The sequence below is a fragment of the Salvelinus alpinus genome, chromosome 15, assembly GCF_045679555.1.
Source record: "Salvelinus alpinus chromosome 15, SLU_Salpinus.1, whole genome shotgun sequence".
Classification (NCBI taxonomy): domain Eukaryota; kingdom Metazoa; phylum Chordata; class Actinopteri; order Salmoniformes; family Salmonidae; genus Salvelinus; species Salvelinus alpinus.
The window spans coordinates 46,733,797-46,753,902 of record NC_092100.1 but is presented as its reverse complement, the minus strand read 5'-3'; the positions used below and the strand labels follow the sequence as shown (position 1 = coordinate 46,753,902).

Genomic DNA, 20,106 nt, shown 5'->3' with positions numbered 1-20,106 from the left:
CCCCATGCTTTAGCCATGTAGTCACGATGCTGCATCAGACAGGTGATAAGGCTTATTGCTAAAATTGCACACCTGCCTGATTAATATGGACTATGTACCTAATGATATTGCTTTTCATCAATTTGTTATTGCGCTCATTTCTGGGTAATATTACATCTTAAACGGTTTAATATAGGCTACATGTCATCATTGAGGGGGGATGGTTTTATATTTTCTTCTCCAAACAAACAGTGTAAATATCAGATTTTATGGTTGGCTATAATATAAGATACTTGCCCAGACTGCAAATTAAACATGAAATCACCCACAATTGAATATAACTTGCTTTCCTGTGATCTTGGCCCGGTGTGCCACTGGCAAATTTAGATGAATGTCAAGCCCTGGCCTGGTACCCAGGCTAACTGCCTTCCCTTTTTGAAGACATTTATTTTCATTGTTAGAGCAGCCACTTGAGTATCTGGTCAATAATAATGGATCATCTGTGGGTACACGCAATATCGCAATTGGGGGTGCGCTGCATCATTCATGGGGGACGACATGTTTACTGTTGCCTTGTTTTATTATAGGCAGAGCATTCACTGCATGTTCCCATCAAAACATACCTTTTTAAATTTTACATACATCTAAAAAAAAAAAGCTATATTGATTAGAGATTGTGGTTAGTAGCCTAATGGCATAATATTTGCATAGAGTCATATCTGGATTTTCTTTTGAACAACTGGGTTAATTAAAAATACAACCAGTGTAAGGAAAAATTACAGTAAATGGCAAATAAACAAATAGATTCTTTTGCGCAACATTTTACAGGCAACCAATGATTTTTATGTGTGTGGATGCCTTGGCAGAAAACTGCCTCTGTGCTTACACTTTAGTAAATGGTTTTCAGATGTTGTTTGGCTGTATACAAATTGTTCTTTCATTAAGGCAATAAGAGGGAATTACAAGGTTTAGGAAAGATCAGTAGTGGTTACAGACAAATGTTTAGACTACACAGCTACACACACAAGGAAACATCCTAGAATTTCAGTTGAATATGGGCTTTATACAGGAGGCAACAACACATTGGTGTGAAAATGGCTGAAAAACTACACACAAGGGGAGGACCCCCCCCCCACCCACACACACACACACACACGATGGACTGAGAATGTTGATTGAACAGAGGATGACACACTTGTAAAAATGTTGGTGGGGGGGGGGGGGGGGTTTCCCATGTGTGACGCTTCATCTTACAGTGCGGTTTCCCTGGACTCTACCACTATGGGCTGGAAAGACAGGATCTCTGTGAACGTGTGACCTGTAAACAAACAGAAGGAGAAAGAGAAGACAGATACATAACACAACAGTGTTTACATAGAGAAGGTTATCATTGAAATTCATGGAAGAGAATGAAATTCTGAAAATATGCGTATTGTAGTAGCTCATTGTAAAATCCATCAGCAGCACATCAAAAGTAAGTCCCTATTCCAGAGAGGCATGACTCTGTCATACCACCCCAGAACTTGTCTGGATATCTTTCAAAAATGCCTTAAATAGAAGTTTAATGTTATAATGAAAACAAACAGGTCCCTGTTGACACCTCCTCACCTCTGTCCTGGGATCATATTCATTAGGACACACAGTAGCACACGTTTTGCAACAGAAAACGAGCGCTTCTAATGGACAAGTCCAGGTAACCCTCCCTGTTTCAGTACATAATCTTCCATTTGGAGCCTATTGAATACACCCTGGGTTCTGTCCCAGCCTTCCCCTCCTTACGTTTCCACTGCTCCAGAGGCAGGTCAGAGTTGTCTACAGAGTGGTCGTATGGCTGGGCCTCGGTCTCCTCTTCTGGCTCCCTGAACTCTGAGAAGTATGGCAGGGCGAGGGCCGCCGCTGCCGTCACCCTGCTCTCTGGGTCCAGCAGCAGCATGCGCTCTATAACTGTCACCGCTGGAGATGAAGGGAAGGGAGATATAGAATAAAATCAAGTCAAATTTCATTTAAAGTGCATCATCAGTCTCAATACACCTAAGAGGGAATGGACACATCTAAACAGAGAGATACAGACAGCAGACATAGGAACAGTAGTCATGACGATGGGATACTGCAGATTCACTATACATGACATGGTGATGGTCTTACCCTGTGGGTTGACTGTGGAAAAGAGTGCCTGAAGGTCTTTCTTTTGCACTTTGGTAAGGCTTTTGACATAGTTTTTAGCCTGAGAAAGAGAACGTCAACCTATTTAATCAAGGCCTGTGTGCATGTAGACCTATAGTATGTGTTTGGCATGTAAGTACATGACTCACATCCTGAGACTGCAGTTTGGTGATGAACTCCTGAGTGGGTGTCCCTGTGATCTTCATGATCTCAGTCAGCTGATCCAGGTCTGTGCTCCACAAGTCAAGGTTCAAAGGTGAAACTACATACTGAACACATCCTCATCGGGAAACACATTGCGTCTAGTGTGAAAGTGAAACAAAACCACCTGGCCATGATAAGGTTATAATCTAGTTCTAGTCAGTCAAACCGAAAAGTAAGAATGGAAGCAAGTATGATTCCAACATAAACAACATTAACCACAGTAATAGAGTTTCATATGTGTTTTGTGCAACAGTGGATAGTAGGGCTCATGGGCAGGTCAGATCAGGATACGGTCATTGCCTTTGAACAGTGGTTTCCCTGACAGCATCTCTGCCATGATGCAGCCCACAGACCAGATGTCCACTGAGAAGAGAGGAAATGGAGCGAATACTGTTAACTGATAGAAAGGACCTCCATTAACATGGTTGGTGTTTAAATCTGGTAGAAGCATGTTGAAGGGCAATCATCACTAGGCAGAAAATACAAGCTTGAGCACTACCATTCTCCATAGGCTTTAACGCATTCAGTTGACTCTGTCATCTATGTAGACCACTCAGATGAATTTACAGCCTTGTTAAAAAGCTGATCCAGGATCTGTTGTCTGTATTCCAGTATTAGCCTTAACCATCAGCGACTTAACACATCTGATCCTGGACCAGATAAGAGGAGTGTTAGGGTGGTGTGCTGCTGACCAGTCTGGGTGTAGTGCATCCAGCTGAGGATGACCTCTGGGGCTCTGTACCAGCGGGTCACCACGTAGCCTGTCATCTCACTGTCCGCCTGCCGCGCCAACCCAAAGTCCAGGATCTGACACAGACACAACACACTCTTATTATTACTGGACATTACATTAGCATTTTAGTCATTCTGCTGATGCTCTCTGCATTCAACCAATGTAGGTAAAACAACCACATACAGTTGAAGTCGGAAGTTACACTTAGATTAGAGTCATACACTTAGATTAGAGTCATTAAAACTTGTTTTTCAACCACTACACAAATTTCTTGTTAACAAACTATAGTTTTGGCAAGTCGGTTAGGACATCTACTTTGTGCATGACACAAGTCATTTTTCCAACAATTGTTTACAGACAGATTATTTAATTTATAATTCACTGTATCACAATTCCAGTGGGTCAGAAGTTTACATACACTAAGTTGACTGTGCCTTTAAACAGCTTGGGAAATTCCCGAAAATTATGTCATGGCTTTAGAAGCTTCTGATAGGCTAATTGACATAATTTGAGTCAATTGGAGGTGTACCTGTGGATGTATTTCAAATCCTACCTTCAAACTCAGTGCCTCTTTACCTGACATCATGGGAAAATCAAAAGAAATCAGCCAAGACCTTCTTTTTTTTTTTTAAACCTTTTTTTAAACCTCCCAAGGATGAACCAGGTCTGGTTCATCCTTGGGAGCAATTTCAAAACGCCTGAAGGTACCACGTTCATCTGTACAAACAATAGTATGCAATTATAAACACCATGGGACCACGCAGCCGTCATACCGCTCAGGAAGGAGACACATTCTGTCTCCTAGAGATGAACGTACTTTGGTGCAAAAAGTGCAAATCAATCCCAAAACAACAGCAAACAGACCTTGTGAAGATGCTGGAGGAAACAGGCACAAAAGTATCTATATTCACAGTAAAGCGAGTCCTATATTCACAGTAAAGCGAGTCCTATATCGACATAACCTGAAAGGCCGCTCAGCAAGGAAGAAGCCACTGCTCCAAAACCACCATAAAAAACAGACTACGGTTTGCAACTGCACATGGGGACAAAGATCATACTTTTTGGAGAAATGTCCTCTGGTCTGATGAAACAAAAATAGAACTGTTTGGCCATAATGACCATCGTTATGTTTGGAGGAAAAAGGGGGAGGCTTGCAAGCAGAAGAACACCATCCCAACCGTGAAGCACGACAGTGGCAGCATCATGTTGTGGGGGTGCTTTGCTGCAGGAGGGACTGGTGCATTTCACAAAATAGATGGCATCATGAGGATGGAAAATTATGTGGGTGTATTGAAGCAACATCTCAAGACATCAGTCAGGAAGTTAAAGCTTGGTCGCAAACGGGTCTTCCAAATGGACAATGACCCCAAGCATACTTCCAAAGTTGTGGAAAAATGGCTTAAGGAAAACAAAGTCAAGGTATTAGAGTGGCCATCACAAAGTCCTGACCTCAATCCTATAGAACATTTGTGGGCAGAACTGAAAAAGCGTGTGCGAGCAAGGAGGCCTACAAACCGGACTCAGTTACACCAGCTCTGTCAGGAGGAATGGTCCAAAATTCACCCAACTTATTGTGGGAAGCTTGTGGAAGTCTGCCTGAAACGTTTGACCCAAGTTAAACAATTTAAAGGCAATGCTACCAAATACTAATTGAGTGTATGTAAACTTCTGACCCCTTGGGAATGTGATGAAAGAAATTAAAGATGAAATAAATCACTCTCTCTACTATTATTCTGACATTTCACATTCTTAAAATAAAGTGGTGATCCTAACTGACCTAAGACAAGGACATTTTACTAGGATTAAATGTCAGGAATTGTGAAAAACTGAGTTTAAATATATTTGGCTTAGGTGTATGTAAACTTCTGACTTGAACTGTGTCACAATCATAAGTAAAACATCCTTCAAAATAGCCACTGTCAGTCAAAGTAATGAATTGCACATCAGTGGGACAGTTCATGACTGCATCATACCGTTGTACCTACATCATAACAGCTATAACACTACAAAATACTATGGAAGTCATTATTGCTGAAAAACTGTGCTCATGCATCAAACCATGACAACAAAGTCAATGGAGAGAAATGTTGTCTGTTGGTCTGTGCAAAGGCTATTAAAGATGCCCTCTTTCAGCCAGTAGTTTTGAAAGTGGTGCTCCCTGTTTTTTTGTGTGCAATTCGTGTGATATGCTACGAATCCAATTCATATGATATGTTACGAAACCAATTCATATGATATGTTACGAATCCAATTCATATGATACGTTATAGGATATCAGAGCACTGGGTGTGTGACTGGGTACCTTGAGCTCACATTCCTGATTAACGGCCAGATTCCCTGGTTTGAGGTCCTGCAGATACAAACATCCAGTGGGTCATTTTGAGGAGCCACACACACACAAACACACACACAGGAAAAAGGAGATTCACTTACCCTATGAATTATGCCAGCAGAATGGATATACTGTCATAAAAGAATACAACAGGCATTTCCATCAATAACATACAATATCAGGGTGTACACATATTTATATACATGCATGTACTGTATAGAAGTATTTATGAGATTGTGTGTGTGACTGAGACACACCTTGAGTCCTTTCAGCATCTGATAGACCAGGAACTGTACTTTGTCCTCTGAGAGCTGCTGTAACTTCATCAACTTCCCCAGATCCGTTCCCATGAAAGGCATCACCAGATAGCTGAGCGAGAGCAAGAGAGAGAGAGAGAGACTAAATGTCTATATATCTTCGCAATGACCAACCAACATGGAGAGGAAAGATGGAACTTTGACTTTGCTAAACATCCAGTGGTATGGAATGTGGATATTGTGTCTCCAACTTCCATTTTTTGTTTACTTGAAGTTCATGACCAAATATGAAAACAAAAACAAAAGTGTACTCACAAATCATGGAATCTGTCTAAGGAGAGGTCAGCAGTGAATACATCCACAAGGCCAATCACCTAACCCCAGGGAGAGAACGAGGGAAAATAAACAACTTATATTAGGTTTTGATCAGGTTGTTACATAGCAGTTGGAGGGGAGATACAGTAAGAAACAAACACCCTATAGGCCTAGCTTACAGTATATTGCTAATAAGCCCTAGTGTTTTTAGGGCAAGTTTGCATAACTCTGGTCTTCGGGAGCCTCTGGTTTTCATCTTGCCAATTAATCAGAGACTGTGTGTGGAGTGGATTACCCAAGGCAATCACTTAGGCTACTTGCTTGCAATTACTAAGTGTCACTCAGGGTGCAAAAAAACCTTGAGGACTGCAACCCTTAAGAACTAAAGTAGTGCAATTAAATTGGATAAGGGTTGATTTCGGACTTTTGGCTTGCAAGTCTTACATTTTCATGTTTCATGTGTTTGAGCAGCCTCAGCTCCCGATAGGCCCTCTTAGCAAAGAGCTCAGACTGGAAGGGCCTGTGGAGCTTCTTGATGGCCACCTTGGTCCCTGTCCTGAAGTCCACCGCAGAGCTAGAGACGGACATGGAGATGGGGATGAGGGTGAGATGGAAGGAGAGAGGAAGAGAGGTACAAGGTCATCTGGTTCTCAAATAGTTATTTAAAACAAACATTTTAGCTTTGAGTCCTATACAAACGCGGAATCAGGTTATTTCTGTTTTAACTCCATTGGTCCCAGGCCTCCCACAGTGAAAAAGCTGGAATTCTCTACTTTCTGTTTTATCATTTACTTTTGCGGACAACCAGGGATACAAGTAGAACACAAAAGAATTTGACATCAACATTTAAATTAATGGATTTTATTGACAAATGTCAATAAACAAAAAAGGTCTTGTAACGTGTATGCTAGGAGTCGGGAAGCAAGTACAGGGAGTGAATTTAATAATAACTGAAACCCGAGTAGCATACCAACATAAAAACACAGGAACAGAATCAATAACGCCTGGGGAAAGAACCAAAGGGAGTGATAGATATAGGGGAGGAAATCAGAAAGGTAATGGAGTCCAGGTGAGTCTCATGAAGCGCAGGTACTCGTAATGATGGTGGCAGGTGTGCGTAATGATGAGTAAACTGGCTCAACGAGCGCAAGAGAGGAGGAGCGGGAGTAGACGTGACAGTACCCCCTCCCTGACACGCGGCTCCAGCCGCAGGACGCAGACCAGAGGGACGGTCCTGAGGACCAGGAGTGGGCCGATCGCTTCTGCTGTGGCGTGAGAACCTGCAGAGCCAGCTGAGGCGAGGGAACCTGTAGAGCCAGTTGAAGCGCGGGAGTCCGATGAGCCGGCTTAGGCATGGAAGCCTGTCGAGCCAGCTGAGGCATCCCCGCTAGCGTCGGCAATGGAAGCCTGATGAGCCAAACGAGGATTGAGAAGCTGTCGAGCCAGCTGAGGCATCCCCGGTAGAGTCAGCAACGGAAGCCTGACGAGCAAACCCGAGGCTTGAGAACCTGTCGAGCCAGCTGAGGTGTAACGGATGTGAAATGGCTAGCTAGTTAGCGGGTACGCGCTAGTAGCGTTTCAATCAGTTACGTCACTTGCTCTGAGACTTAAGTAGGGTTTCCCCTTGCTCTGCAAGGGCCGTGGCCTTTGTGGAGCGATGGGTAACGATGCTTCGTGGGCGACCGTTGTTGATGTGTGCAGAGGGTCCCTGGTTCGCGCCCGTGTCGGGGCGAGGGGACGGTTTAAAGTTATACTGTTACATTGATGCTGTTGACCCGGATCACTGGTTGCTGCGGAAAAGGATGAGGTTGAAAGGGGGGTGAGTGTAACGGATGTGAAATGGCTAGCTAGTTAGCGGGTACGCGCTAGTAGCGTTTCAATCAGTTACGTCACTTGCTCTGAGACTTAAGTAGGGTTTCCCCTTGCTCTGCAAGGGCCGTGGCCTTTGTGGAGCGATGGGTAACGATGCTTCGTGGGCGACCGTTGTTGATGTGTGCAGAGGGTCCCTGGTTCGCGCCCGTGTCGGGGCGAGGGGACGGTTTAAAGTTATACTGTTACAGAGGCATGGAAGCCTGATGTGCTGAGGCAACCCCAGTTGCTTTGGCAGCCGCCCTTGGACCCGACGTCACCAGTAAAAAATAATAAAAAAATCTACCAAAAAAATCCCCCTTGCTTCCCTTTGGTGAGGCGTTATTCTGTAACATGTACGCTAGGAGTCTGGAAGCAAGTACAGGGAGTAAATGTAATAATAACTGAAACATGGAACAAAACAAGAACCACGAGTAGCGTACCAACATAAAACACAGGAACAGAATCAATAACGCCTGGGGAAAGGACCAAAGGGAGTGACAGATATAGGGGAGGAAATCAGGAAGGTGAGTCTCAGGTGAGTCTCATGAAGCGCAGGTGCGCGTAACGATGGTGGCAGGTGTGCATAATGATGAGTAGTAACCTGGTGACAACGCGCGCCAGAGAGGAGGAGCGCGAGTAGATGTGACAGGTCTGTCAAGCAAAAGCCTGAAATTGTTTGCTTAGTGGGAAATTAATATCCAACTAGTCAGTGACAATTGTGTGGAGTTTGGAGTTTGTGACAGAAACTATGTGAGCTTATTACAGTATTATAGACACTACGTCCTGTGATTTCCTATGATCTTCTATGTAGAATAACCTCTTACCTTCTAACGACTCGTGTGACTTGTGAGCGTCATAGAGCAAAACAGTGCATGTCCGTTAGAGTTCCAGCTTTTCATAGATGGGTCATAATAGTTTGTAGCTCAAACCGTTCGGACTTTGCAGACATTTTTGTAAGAATAACCATTTTCGGGATCCGCCCTTGACTCACAAACACTGCTATAGCTCAGCCCTAACTTCGATTTGGATGAAGATTTCTACCTCAATGAGTCGGCAGCACAGGACATAATGTTAGCCCCGGACCAGGCCCTAATCCCCGACAACCTGAAGAGAAAGAGACAGCGATATAGAGGCCGACGTGCGGGTACCCTGATGAAACTATGGAGGGGAGTAAATAATCCACCTCTACCCTCTGTTCTATTGGTGAATGTACACGAGCTCCGTTCGAGACTATCCTATCAACGGGATCTGAAGAACTGTAATATCCTATGTTTCTCTGAAACTTGGCTGAACAAGGACATCGATAATATTCTAGCTGGTTTTTCTATGCATCGGCAGGAAAGAACCAACCGCAGCGTCGGGTAAGCTCAAGGAGAGTGGTGTGTGTCTCTTTGTTAGCAACAGCTGGTGCGCAAGCTCTAATATTAAGGAAGTCTTGAGGTTCTGCTCGCCTGAGTTAGAATACCTCATGATAAGCTTTAGACCCTTCTATTTACCAAGAGTCTTCATCCATTATATTTTATTTACCATCACAAACTGATGATGGCACTAAGACCGCACTCAAGGAGCTGTATAGGGCCATAAGCAAACAAGAAAATGCTAATTCAGAGGCAAAGGTCGTAGTGGCCGGTGATTTTAATGCAGGGAAACTGAAAACCATTTTACCTCATTTCTACCAGCATGTCACCTTTGCAACTAGAGGTGAAAAAAACTCTACATCACCTTTAGTCTACACAAAGAGACACATACAAAGCTCTCCCTCGTCCTCCTCTGAACATAACTCTATCCTCCTGATTCCTGCTTACAAGCAAACAATCAAACAAGAAGTAACAGCTGAAAACGGAAATGGTCAGATGAAGCAGATGATAAGCTACAGCACATTTTCTATAGCACAGACTGGAATATGTACCGGTACTCATCCGATGGCATTGAGGAGTTTACCACATCAGTCACCAGCTTCATTAATAAGTGCATTGACAACATCGTCCACACAGTGACTATACGTACATATGCCAACCAGAAGCCATTGATTACAGGCAACATCCGCACTGGGTTAGAGCTGCCGCTTTCAAGGAGCTAGACACTAACCTGGACGTGTATAAGAAATCCTGCTACGCCCTCCGTCGAACCTTCAAACAGGCAAAGCTTCATTACAGGACTAATATCGAATTCTACTACACTGATTGATGCTCGTCGGATGTGGCAGGGCTTGCAAACTATCACGGTTTACAAAGGGAACCCCAGCCATGAGCAGCCCAGTGACATGAGCCTAAGAGACTAGCTAAATGCCTTCTATGCTCGTGTCGAGCCAAGCAACACTGAATTATGTGTGAGAGAACCAGCTGTTCTGGATGACTGTGTGATAATACTCTCTGTAACCAATGTGAGTATGACCAGGGCCAGACAGATTACCAGGACGCATACTCAGAGCATGCCCCGACAAGCTGGCAAGTGTCTTACATGTTTCAAACAGACCACCATAGTCCCTGTATCCAAGAAAGCCATAGTAACTTGTTTAAATGTCTATCGCACCGTAGCACTCGCATCTGTAGCCATGAAATGTTTTGAAAGGCTGGTCATAGCTCACATCAACACCATCATCCCATAAACCCTGGACCCACTCCAATTCGCATACCGCCCCAACAGATCCACAGATGACGCAATCTCTATTGCACTCCACACTGCCCTTTCCCACTTGGACAAAAGGAACACCTACGTGAGAATGCTGTTCAATGACTACAGCTCAGTTTTCATAAACATCACTAAGCTAAGGACCCTGGGACTGAACATCTCCCTCTGCAACTTGATCCTGGACTTCCTGATGGGATGCCCACAGGTGGTGAAGGTAGGCAACAACACATCCACTAGGCTGACCCTTAACACAGGGGCCCCTCACGGGTGTGTGCTTAGTCCGCTCCTGTACTTTCTGTTCACCCACGAAAGCGTGGCTGCAGATCACACACCGGTGGTAGGCCCGATTCCCGACAACAATGAGACAGCCAATATGGAGGTCAGAGACCTGGCAGTATGGTTCCAGGACAACAACCTCTCCCTCAACATCAGCAAGACAAAGGAGCTAATCGTGGACTACAGGAAATGGAAAGCCGAGCACTCCCCCATTTACATCAACAGGGCTGTAGTGGAGCGGGTCGCGGGCTTCAAGTTCCTCAGTGTCCACATCAGTAAGGAATTATCATGGTCCAAACACACCAACACAGTCGTAAAGAGGGGACAACAATCTCTTCCCCCTCAGGAGGTTGAAAAAATTTGGCATGGGCCCACAGATCCTCAAAACGTTCTACAGCTGCACCATTGAGAGCATCTTGACTGGCTGCATCACTGCTTGGTAGGGCAACTGCTTGGCATCCGACCACGAGGCGCTACAGAGAGTAGTGTGGACAGCCCAGTACATCACTGGGACCGAGCTCCCTGCCATCCAGGACCTCTATAGCAGACGGTGTCAGAAGACTCCCACTTCAATGCCACACAACTCTCCTTCCGTGGCCTCCAACTGCTCTTAAACGCAAGTAAAACTAAATGCATGCTATTCAACCGATCACTGCCTGCACCTGCCCGCCCGTCCAGCATCACTACTCTGGATGGCTCTGACTTAGAATATATGGACAACTACAAATACCTAGGGGTCTGGTTAGACTGTAAACTCTCCTTCCAGACTCACATTAAGCATCTCCAATCCAAAATGAAATCTAGAATCGGCTTCCTATATCGCAACAAAGCATCCTTCACTCATGCTGCCAAACATACCCTCGTAAAACTGACCATCCTACCGATCCTCGACTTCGGTGATGTCATTTATAAAATAGCCTCCAACACTCTACTCAACAAACTGGATGCAGTCTATCACAGTGCCATCCGTTTTGTCACCAAAGCCCCATACACTACCCACCATTGCGACCTGTACGCTCTCGTTGGTTGGCCCTCGCATCATACTCGTCGCCAAACCCACTGGCTACAGGTTATCTACAAGTCTCTGCTAGGTAAAGCCCCGCCTTATCTCAGCTCACTGGTCACCATAGCAGCACCCACTCTAGCAGGTATATCTCACTGGTCACCCCCAAAGCCAATTCCTCCTTTGGTCGTCTCTCCTTCCAGTTCTCTGCTGCCAATGACTGGAATGAACTGCAAAATCTCTGAAGCTGGAAACACTTATCTCCCTCACTAGCTTTAAGCACCAGCTGTCAGAGCAGCTCACAGATTACTGCACCTGTACACAGCCCATCTATAATTTAGCCCAAACAACTACCTCTTCCCCTGCTGTATTTAGCTCCTTTGCACCCCATTATTTCTATTTTGCACATTCTTATACTGCAAATCTACCAATCCAGTGTTTTACTTGCTATATTGTATTTACCTCGCCACCATGGCCTTTTTTGCCTTTACCTCCCTTATCTCACCGCATTTGCTCACATTGTATATAGACTTATTTTTCTACTGTATTATTGACTGTATGTTTTGTTTATTCCATGTGTAACTCTGTGTTGTTGTATGTGTCGAATTGCTATGCTTTATCTTGGCCAGGTTGCAGTTGCAAATGAGAACTTGTTCTCAACTAGCTTACCTGGTTAAATAAAGGTGAAATAAAAAAATAAAAAAGACTGTTCTCTCAGCTACCGCACAGCAAGAGGTAACATGAACAGCTTCTAACTCCAAGCCATAAGACTGATAAATAGCTTACCAAATAGCTACCAAATAGCTACCCGGACTATCTGCATTGGCCCTTTTTGCACTCACTTTTTTGACTCATTACAGTGAATACGCTGCTGCTACTGTTTACCATCTTTCACTTTAATCATAGTTTAAAAATCAAATCATTGTATTGGTCACATACACATATTTAGCAGATGTTATTGCAGGTGTGGCGAAATGCTTGTGTTCCTAACTCCAACAGTGCAGTAGTATCTAACAATTCACATGTATGTACATGTATGTATATGTACATACCTACTTCAATTACCTCGTAACCCTGCTCATCGACTTGGTACTAATACTCCTTGTATATAGGAAAGTTATTGTTACTCACTATGTATCTATTATTACTTTTTATTATTATTATGTGTTTTACTTTTCTATTATTTCTCTAATTTCTTTCTCTCTGCATTGTTGGGAAAGGCACGTAAGTAAGCATTTCACTGTTAGTCCACACCTGTGGTTTACGCATGTGATGAATAAAATGTGATTTGATTTTAAATAGACTAACACAATGTAACAACCCAGCAGTCTGTAGTTCAATGCCCTTCCCACCGCCTATACACTTATTAATAACGCCATCTGGCGGTAGCAGGGCTACAATACACTATTTCTCAGCCAAACATAGAAAGCAATGCCAAATTCGACTTTGCACTCCTTAACAACGCGATTTTTAAAACTTTTGTCAAAGGCTAAAGTCTACAGAACTTAGTCCACTTTGTTCATAATAGATTCTGGTTTTGGGAACAGAAAACTGCATTGAGATCAAATGTTTCATCGATGAGAAAATTTGCAGAATGTAGGCCAAAATCCATCTTGTTCCATTCCACTCACCACCATATTTGGTAGTGAGTGGAAACGCCAAGCGGCTGCTTCATATTTATACATCCTTTATACATCCAGTGAAATATGTCTCATTGTTCTATCTATGGCAATGCTTCTTTGTAATAGAACATGTTACTGTATATATGAAAGACAAAGCTATCGATCACGTGACACCATTCATTCCTATGTGAATACTCTTTTGAAGCCAAATTAATGCGCTGTTTGAGCTACTCCAAGAAGTGACGTTGCAGTCTAACTCCAGTTGAAGGACAACCTGAGTACTGCAGGCTGCCATTAGCAACTAAATTATCCTTATAACTACTTATGTGTGCGATTTTTTTAATTTTTAGAATTGGTTCAATGACCTACATCTGGTGTATTAGAAGCAATTATTGGTACCATGATTGTCTTCGGGAAAAACAATTACTTACATGAAGATTGACAATTTTCCATTCACTATAATGAGGAATTCTGTTTTCTGCAAACAATACATGCAGAACTGTGGTCAGCCTTGAACTTCCGTGGCCTCAATTAGGTGGTGGGCCGACGCAGAAAACAGTGAAGTTGATCGATCTACGTCGAGGGAGGAGCATATTTTTAAAACTATATGACAACATTTGTTGGCACCTTTAATTCTTACACGTTTTCTTAGAAAAATAGTATATTTCAAATTTGGGAACTGCTACACTTGAAACCAATCAGAACTTCCGTACATACACCTCGTGATGAAGGCAGCCAATGGCCTGCTTCTAAGATGTAAACAGCCTCACATGAAATCGTGATCTGCTGTCAGCTCCCAAAGACTGAAAAAATATAAATATCTGTTTTCGAGTACACTTTAAATATGCAGCATGCAATAGGAATGGTCTTGATCATATGAAGAGGTAACGCCGTTGACCATTTAGCTAATTTATTGAAAGCTAGCCAATGTTACAGTTGACTAGCCTAGCCAGCTGTAAACACACAGTTCTAAACATCTTTGCTGTAAACGTCAATGTGCATGTTCAGGAAGCTAGTTTTTCATTAGCTATCTCTGTCAGTTAATTCAATTTTGAATAATGTTTTGGCATGACTGTCTAATTTCAAGTAACTAGCTGAAGGCTTAAAGAAACATTCAATCATATAATTTGCATAGAAACCCAAATAAAAGCATGCAGATAAAGATGTGTGTCATATAAGTTACTGTATGCTAGAATGGAGGTTTAAAAACGACATATGCATATTAGCCAATACATGTGGAATAGCCTACACATATATCATACCTTGCAATACAATATTCTCTAAAAACAGTTGTACAATGTGCTCTGCAATAAGATAACCAGTTTGATTTCTAAACCAGATGAGTTCTCAAATAGCAGCAGCCCAACACCATGCTGGGTATGCATAATATCGAATGCATTGGAATATAAAGTATGGAGAATGATAAAGAGCCTGTAGGATTATAGGTAAAGCAGTAGGGAAATGAATGTTTGTGTTTCAAATACTAAATGTTCAGTAAAGGTGAGTATATTTAGGTGATTTAATTGATTGTAACTACTAACCTTCTTAAAGTTGACAGTGCCAAAATCTTGCCAATCCATTCATTATTCTATAACTATGACTGAGTGCGAGATGTTTTCCATAACGTACGTTTCATGTGTAACAAACAGGGTTGGTTACGTTTCCACTTGACACTGCAGAAATATGTATTTCATGTTTATGTATTCTAATTGGTTGGTTCAAGTCAGATGTCAATAAAGTGTTATGCCATTGGTCATGCTTGCAGATAGGGGGAAATCACACGTTCTGAAATACTGTATTCTATTTTCATATTTATAATGTGTTTACGAGTTCACTATGTACATGTCCTGATGTGCGTATGTATCTACAGTGTTTGGAAAGTATTCAGACCCCTTGACTTTTTCCACATTTTGTTACAACCTTATTCTAAAATTGATTAAAAAGATGTATTCCCTTATCAATCTACACACAATACCCCATAATGACAAAGCAAAAACAGGTTTTTATATTATTTTTTGCAACCCCCCCACATTTACATAATTATTCAGACCCTTTACTCAGTACTTTGTTTAAGCACCTTTGGCAGTGATTACAGCCTCAAGTCTTCTTGGGTATGAAGCTACAAGCTTGGCACATCTGTATTTGGGGAGTTTCTCTTATTCCTCTCTGCAGATTATCTCAAGCTCTGTCAGGTTGGATGGGGAGCGTTGCTCTACAGTTATTTTCAGGTCTCTCCAGAGATGTTTGATCGGGTTGAAGTCCGGGCTCTGGCTGGGCCACTCAAGGACATTCAGAGACTTGTCCCGAAGCCACTCCTGCGTTGTCTTGGCTGTGTGCTTTGAAGGTGAACCTTCGCCCAAGTCTGAGATCCTGAGCACTCTGGAGCTGGTTTTCATCAAGGATCTTTCTGTACTTTGCTCCGATCCTGACTAGTCTGCCAATCCCTGCCGCTGAAAAACATCCCCACAGCATGATGCTGCCACCACCATGCTTCACTGTAGGAATGGTGCCAGGTTTCCTCCAGACGTGATGCTTGGCATTCAGGCCAAAGACTTCAATCTTGGTTTAATCAGACCAGAGAATCTTGTTTCTCATGGTGTCAGTCTTTAGGTGCCTTTTGTCAAACTCCAAGCAGGCTGTCATGTGCCATTTACTGAGGAGTGGCTTCAGTCTGGCTACTCTACCATAAAGACCTCATTGGTGGAGTGCTTCAGAGATGGTTGTCCTTCTGGAAGGTTCTCCCATCTCCACAGAGGAACTCTGGAATTCTGTCAAGAGTGACCATCGGGTTCTTGGTCACCTCCCTGACCAAGTCCCCTCTCCCCTGATTGCTCAGTTTGGCCGGGCAGCCAGCTCTTGGAAGAGTCTTGGTGGTTCCAAACTTCTTCCATTTAAGAATGATTGAGGCCACTGTGTTCTTGGGGACCTTCAATGCTGCAGACATTTTGGTACCCTTTCCCAGATCTGTGCCTCGACACAATCCTGTCTCGGGGGTCTACGGAAAATTCCTTCAATCTCATGGCTTGGTTTTTGCTCTGACCTGCACTGTCAACTGTGGGATCTTTATATAAACAGGTGTGTGTCTTTCCAAATCATGTCCAATCAATTGAATGTACAATAGGTGGACTCCAATCAAGTTGTAGAAACATCTCAAGGATGATCAATGGAAACAGAATGGAACTGAGCTCAATTTCGAGTCTCATAGCAAAGGGTCTGAATACTTGTGTAAATAAGGTATTTCTAAAAACCTGTTTTCGCTTTGTTATTATTGGGTATTGTGTATAGATTGCTGTGGGTATATATATTTTTAACCCATTTTATAATAAGGCTGTCACGTAACAAAATGTGGAAAAAGTCAAAGGGTCTGAATACTTTCCGAATGCACTGTACACACATATATATTTTTTTTTTAACATTTATTTCACCTTTATTTAACCAGGTAGGCCAGTTGAGAACAAGTTCCCATTTACAACTGCAACCTGGCCAAGATAAAGAAAAGCAGTGCGACAAAAACAACAACACAGAGTTACACATGGGATAAACAAACGTCCAGTCAAAAACACAATAGAAAAATCTACGTACAGTGTGTGCAAATGTAGTAAGGTTAGGGAGGTAAGGCAATAAATAGGCCATAGTGGCGAAATAATTACAATTTAGCATTAACACTGGAGTGATGGATGTGCAGGAGATGATGTGCAAGTATAGATACTTGGGTGCAAAAGAGCCTAAAAAAATAAATAACAATATGGGGATGAGGTAGTTGGGTGTGCTATTTACAGATGAGCTGTGTACAGGTACAGTGATCGGTAAGCTGCTCTGACAGCTGATGCTTAAAGTTAGTGAGGGAGATATAAGTCTCCAGCTTTAGTGATTTTTGTAATTCGTTCCAGTCATTGGCAGCAGGGAAAGGCGGCCAAAGAGGTGTTGGCTATCGGGATGCCCAGTGAAATATACCTGCTGGAGCGTGTGCTACGCGTGGGTGTTGCTATGGAGACCAGTGAGCTGAGATAAGGCGGGGATTTACCTAGCAAAGACTTATAGATGACCTGGAGCCAGTGGGTTTGGCAACGAATATGTAGCGAGAGCAAGCCAACGAGAGCATACAGGTCGCAGTGGTGGGTAGTATATGGGTCTTTGGTGACAAAACGGATGGCACTGTGATAGACTACATCCAATTTGCTGAGTAGAGTGTTGGAGGCTATTTTGTAAATGACATCGCCGAAGTCAAGGATCGGTAGGATAGTCAGTTTTACGAGGGTGTGTTTGGCACCATGAGTGAAGGAGGCTTTGTTGCAAAATAGGAAGCCGATTCTAGATTTAATTTTGGATTGAAGATGCTCAATGTGAGTCTGGAAGGATAGTTTACAGTCTAACCAGACACCTAGGTATTTGTAATTGTCCACATATTTTAAGTCAGAACCGTCCAGAGTAGTGATGCTAGGCGGGCGGGCAGGTGCTGGCAGCAATCGGTTGAAGAGCATGCATTTAGTTTTACTAGCATTTAAAAGCAGTTGGAGGCCACGGAAGGAGTGTTGTATGGCATTGAAGCTCGTTTGGTGGTTTGTTAACACAGTGTCCAAGGAAGTGCCAGATGTATACAGAATGGTGTCGTCTGCGTAGAGGTGGATCAGAGAATCACCAGCAGCAAGAGCGATATCATTGATATATACAGAGAAAAGAGTAGGCCCGAGAATTGAACCCTGTGGCACCCCCATAGAGACTGCCAGAGGTCCGGACAACAGGCCCTCCGATTTTATACACTGAACTCTATATGAGAAGTAGTTGGTGAACCAGGCGAGGCAGTCATTTGAGAAACCAAGGCTGTTGAGTCTGCCGATAAGAATGTGGTGATTGACAGAGTCGAAAGCCTTGGCCAGGTCGATGAAAATGGCTGCACAGTACTGTCTTTTATATATGGCGGTAATGATATCGTTTAGGACCTTGAGCGTGGCCGAGGTGCACCCATGACCAGCTCAGAAACCAGATTGCATAGTGGATAAGGATTCGAAATGGTCGGTGACCTGTTTTTTAACTTAGCTTTTGAAGACTTTAGAAAGGCAGGGCAGGATGGATATAGGTCTGTAACAGTTTGGGTCTAGAGTGTCTCCCCCTTTGCAGAGGGGGATGACCGAGGCAGCTTTCCAATCTTTAGGAGATCCTAAAGAGATACAAAAGAGAGGTTGAACAGGCTAGTATTAGGGGTTGTAACAATTTCGGCAGATCATTTTAAAAAGAGAGGGTCAAGATTGTCTAGTCCAGCTGATTTGTAGGGATCCAGATTTTGCAGCTCTTTCGGAACATCGGCAATCTAGATTTGGGTGAAGGAGAAGCGGGTGGGGGGGGGGGGTGGGGGGGGGTGCAGAGCTGTTGGCCGGGGTAGGGGTAGCCAGGTGGAAAGCATGGCCAGCCGTAGAAAAATGCTTATTGAAATTCTCAATTATCGCAGACTTATCGGTGGTGACAGTATTTCTTAGCCTCAGTGCAGTGGGCAGCTGGGAGGAGGTGCTCTTTTTCTCCATGGACTTTACTGTGTCCCAGAACCTTTTGTAATTAGTGCTACAGGATGCAAATTTCTGTTTGAAAAAGCTAGCCTTTGCTTTCCTAACTGACTGTGTATATTGGTTCCTGACTTCCCTGAAAAGTTTCATATCGCAGGGGCTATTCGATGCTAATGCAGTACGCCACGTTTTTGTGCTGGTCAAGGGCAGTGAAGTCTGGAGTGAACCATGGGCTATATCTGTTCCTGGTTCAATTTTTTTTTAATGGGGCATGCTTATTTAAGATGGTGAGGAAATACTTTTAAAGAACAACCAGGGATCCTCTACTGACGGGATGAGGTCAATATCCTTCCAGGATACCCAGGCCAGGTCGATTAGAAAGGCCTGCTATCTGAAGTGTTTTAGGGAGCATTTGACAGTGATGAGGGGTGGTCGTTTGACCGCAGACCCATTACGGACGCAGTCAATGAGGCAGTGATCGCTGAGATCCTGGTTGAAGACAGCAGAGGTGTATTTAGAGGGAAAGTTGGTCAGGATGATATCTATGAGGGTGTCCATGTTTACTGATTTAGGGTTGTACCTGGTAGGTTCCTTGATAATTTGTGTGAGATTGAGGGCATCTAGCTTAGATTGTAGGATGGCCGAGGTTCTAAACATATCCCAGTTTAGGTCACCTAACAGTACGAACTCTGAAGATAGATGGGCAATCAATTCACATATGGTGTCCAGGGCACAGCTGGGGGCTGAGGGGGGTCTATAACAAGCAGCAACAGTGAGAGACTTATTTCTGGGAAGGTGGATTTTTAGAAGTAGAAGCTCGAATTGTTTGGGCACAGACCGGGATAGTATGACAGAACTCTGCAGGCTATCTATGCAGTAGATTGCAACTCCACCCCCTTTGGCAGTTCTATCTTGACGGAAAATGTTGAAGTTAGGGATGGAAATTTCAGAATTTTTGGTGGCCTTCCTAAGCCAGGATTCAGACACGGCTAGGACATCAGGGTTGGCGGAGTGTCCTAAAGCAGTGAATAAAACAAATTTAGGGAGGAGGCTTCTGATGTTAACATGCATGAAACCAAGGTTTTTACGGTTACAGAAGTCAACAAATGAGAGAACCTGGGGAATAGGTGTGATGCTGGGGGCTACGGGGTCAGGGTTAACCTCTACATCACCAGAGGAACAGAGGAGGAGTATGATAAGGGTACGGCTAAAGGCTATAAGAGCTGATCGTCTAGTGCGTTG

General features: G+C 43.4%; 1 protein-coding gene across 3 annotated transcripts in view; it reads right to left on the bottom strand.

The window, feature by feature from the left end:
* The window catches only part of mapk12a (mitogen-activated protein kinase 12a), a 31,591-nt gene that overhangs the window by 3,202 nt on the left and 8,283 nt on the right, over window positions 1-20,106 (bottom strand). The window contains exons 1-12 of one of the 3 annotated variants that reach the window (XM_071343800.1): window positions 13,798-13,919; window positions 6,428-6,557; window positions 5,984-6,042; window positions 5,669-5,780; window positions 5,513-5,542; window positions 5,382-5,429; window positions 3,039-3,153; window positions 2,638-2,709; window positions 2,292-2,371; window positions 2,125-2,203; window positions 1,759-1,932; window positions 1,234-1,297 (exon numbers count right to left, since the gene is read on the bottom strand). In XM_071343800.1, coding sequence (XP_071199901.1) covers window positions 1,234-1,297; window positions 1,759-1,932; window positions 2,125-2,203; window positions 2,292-2,371; window positions 2,638-2,709; window positions 3,039-3,153; window positions 5,382-5,429; window positions 5,513-5,542; window positions 5,669-5,780; window positions 5,984-6,042; window positions 6,428-6,557; window positions 13,798-13,859 — 1,025 coding nt within the window. In that variant the 5' untranslated portion in view covers window positions 13,860-13,919. Of the gene's footprint in view, window positions 1-1,233; window positions 1,298-1,758; window positions 1,933-2,124; window positions 2,204-2,291; window positions 2,372-2,637; window positions 2,710-3,038; window positions 3,154-5,381; window positions 5,430-5,512; window positions 5,543-5,668; window positions 5,781-5,983; window positions 6,043-6,427; window positions 6,558-13,797; window positions 13,920-20,106 lie in introns of those variants that run through there. The other 2 variants (XM_071343798.1, XM_071343799.1) reach the window with 2 other exon arrangements.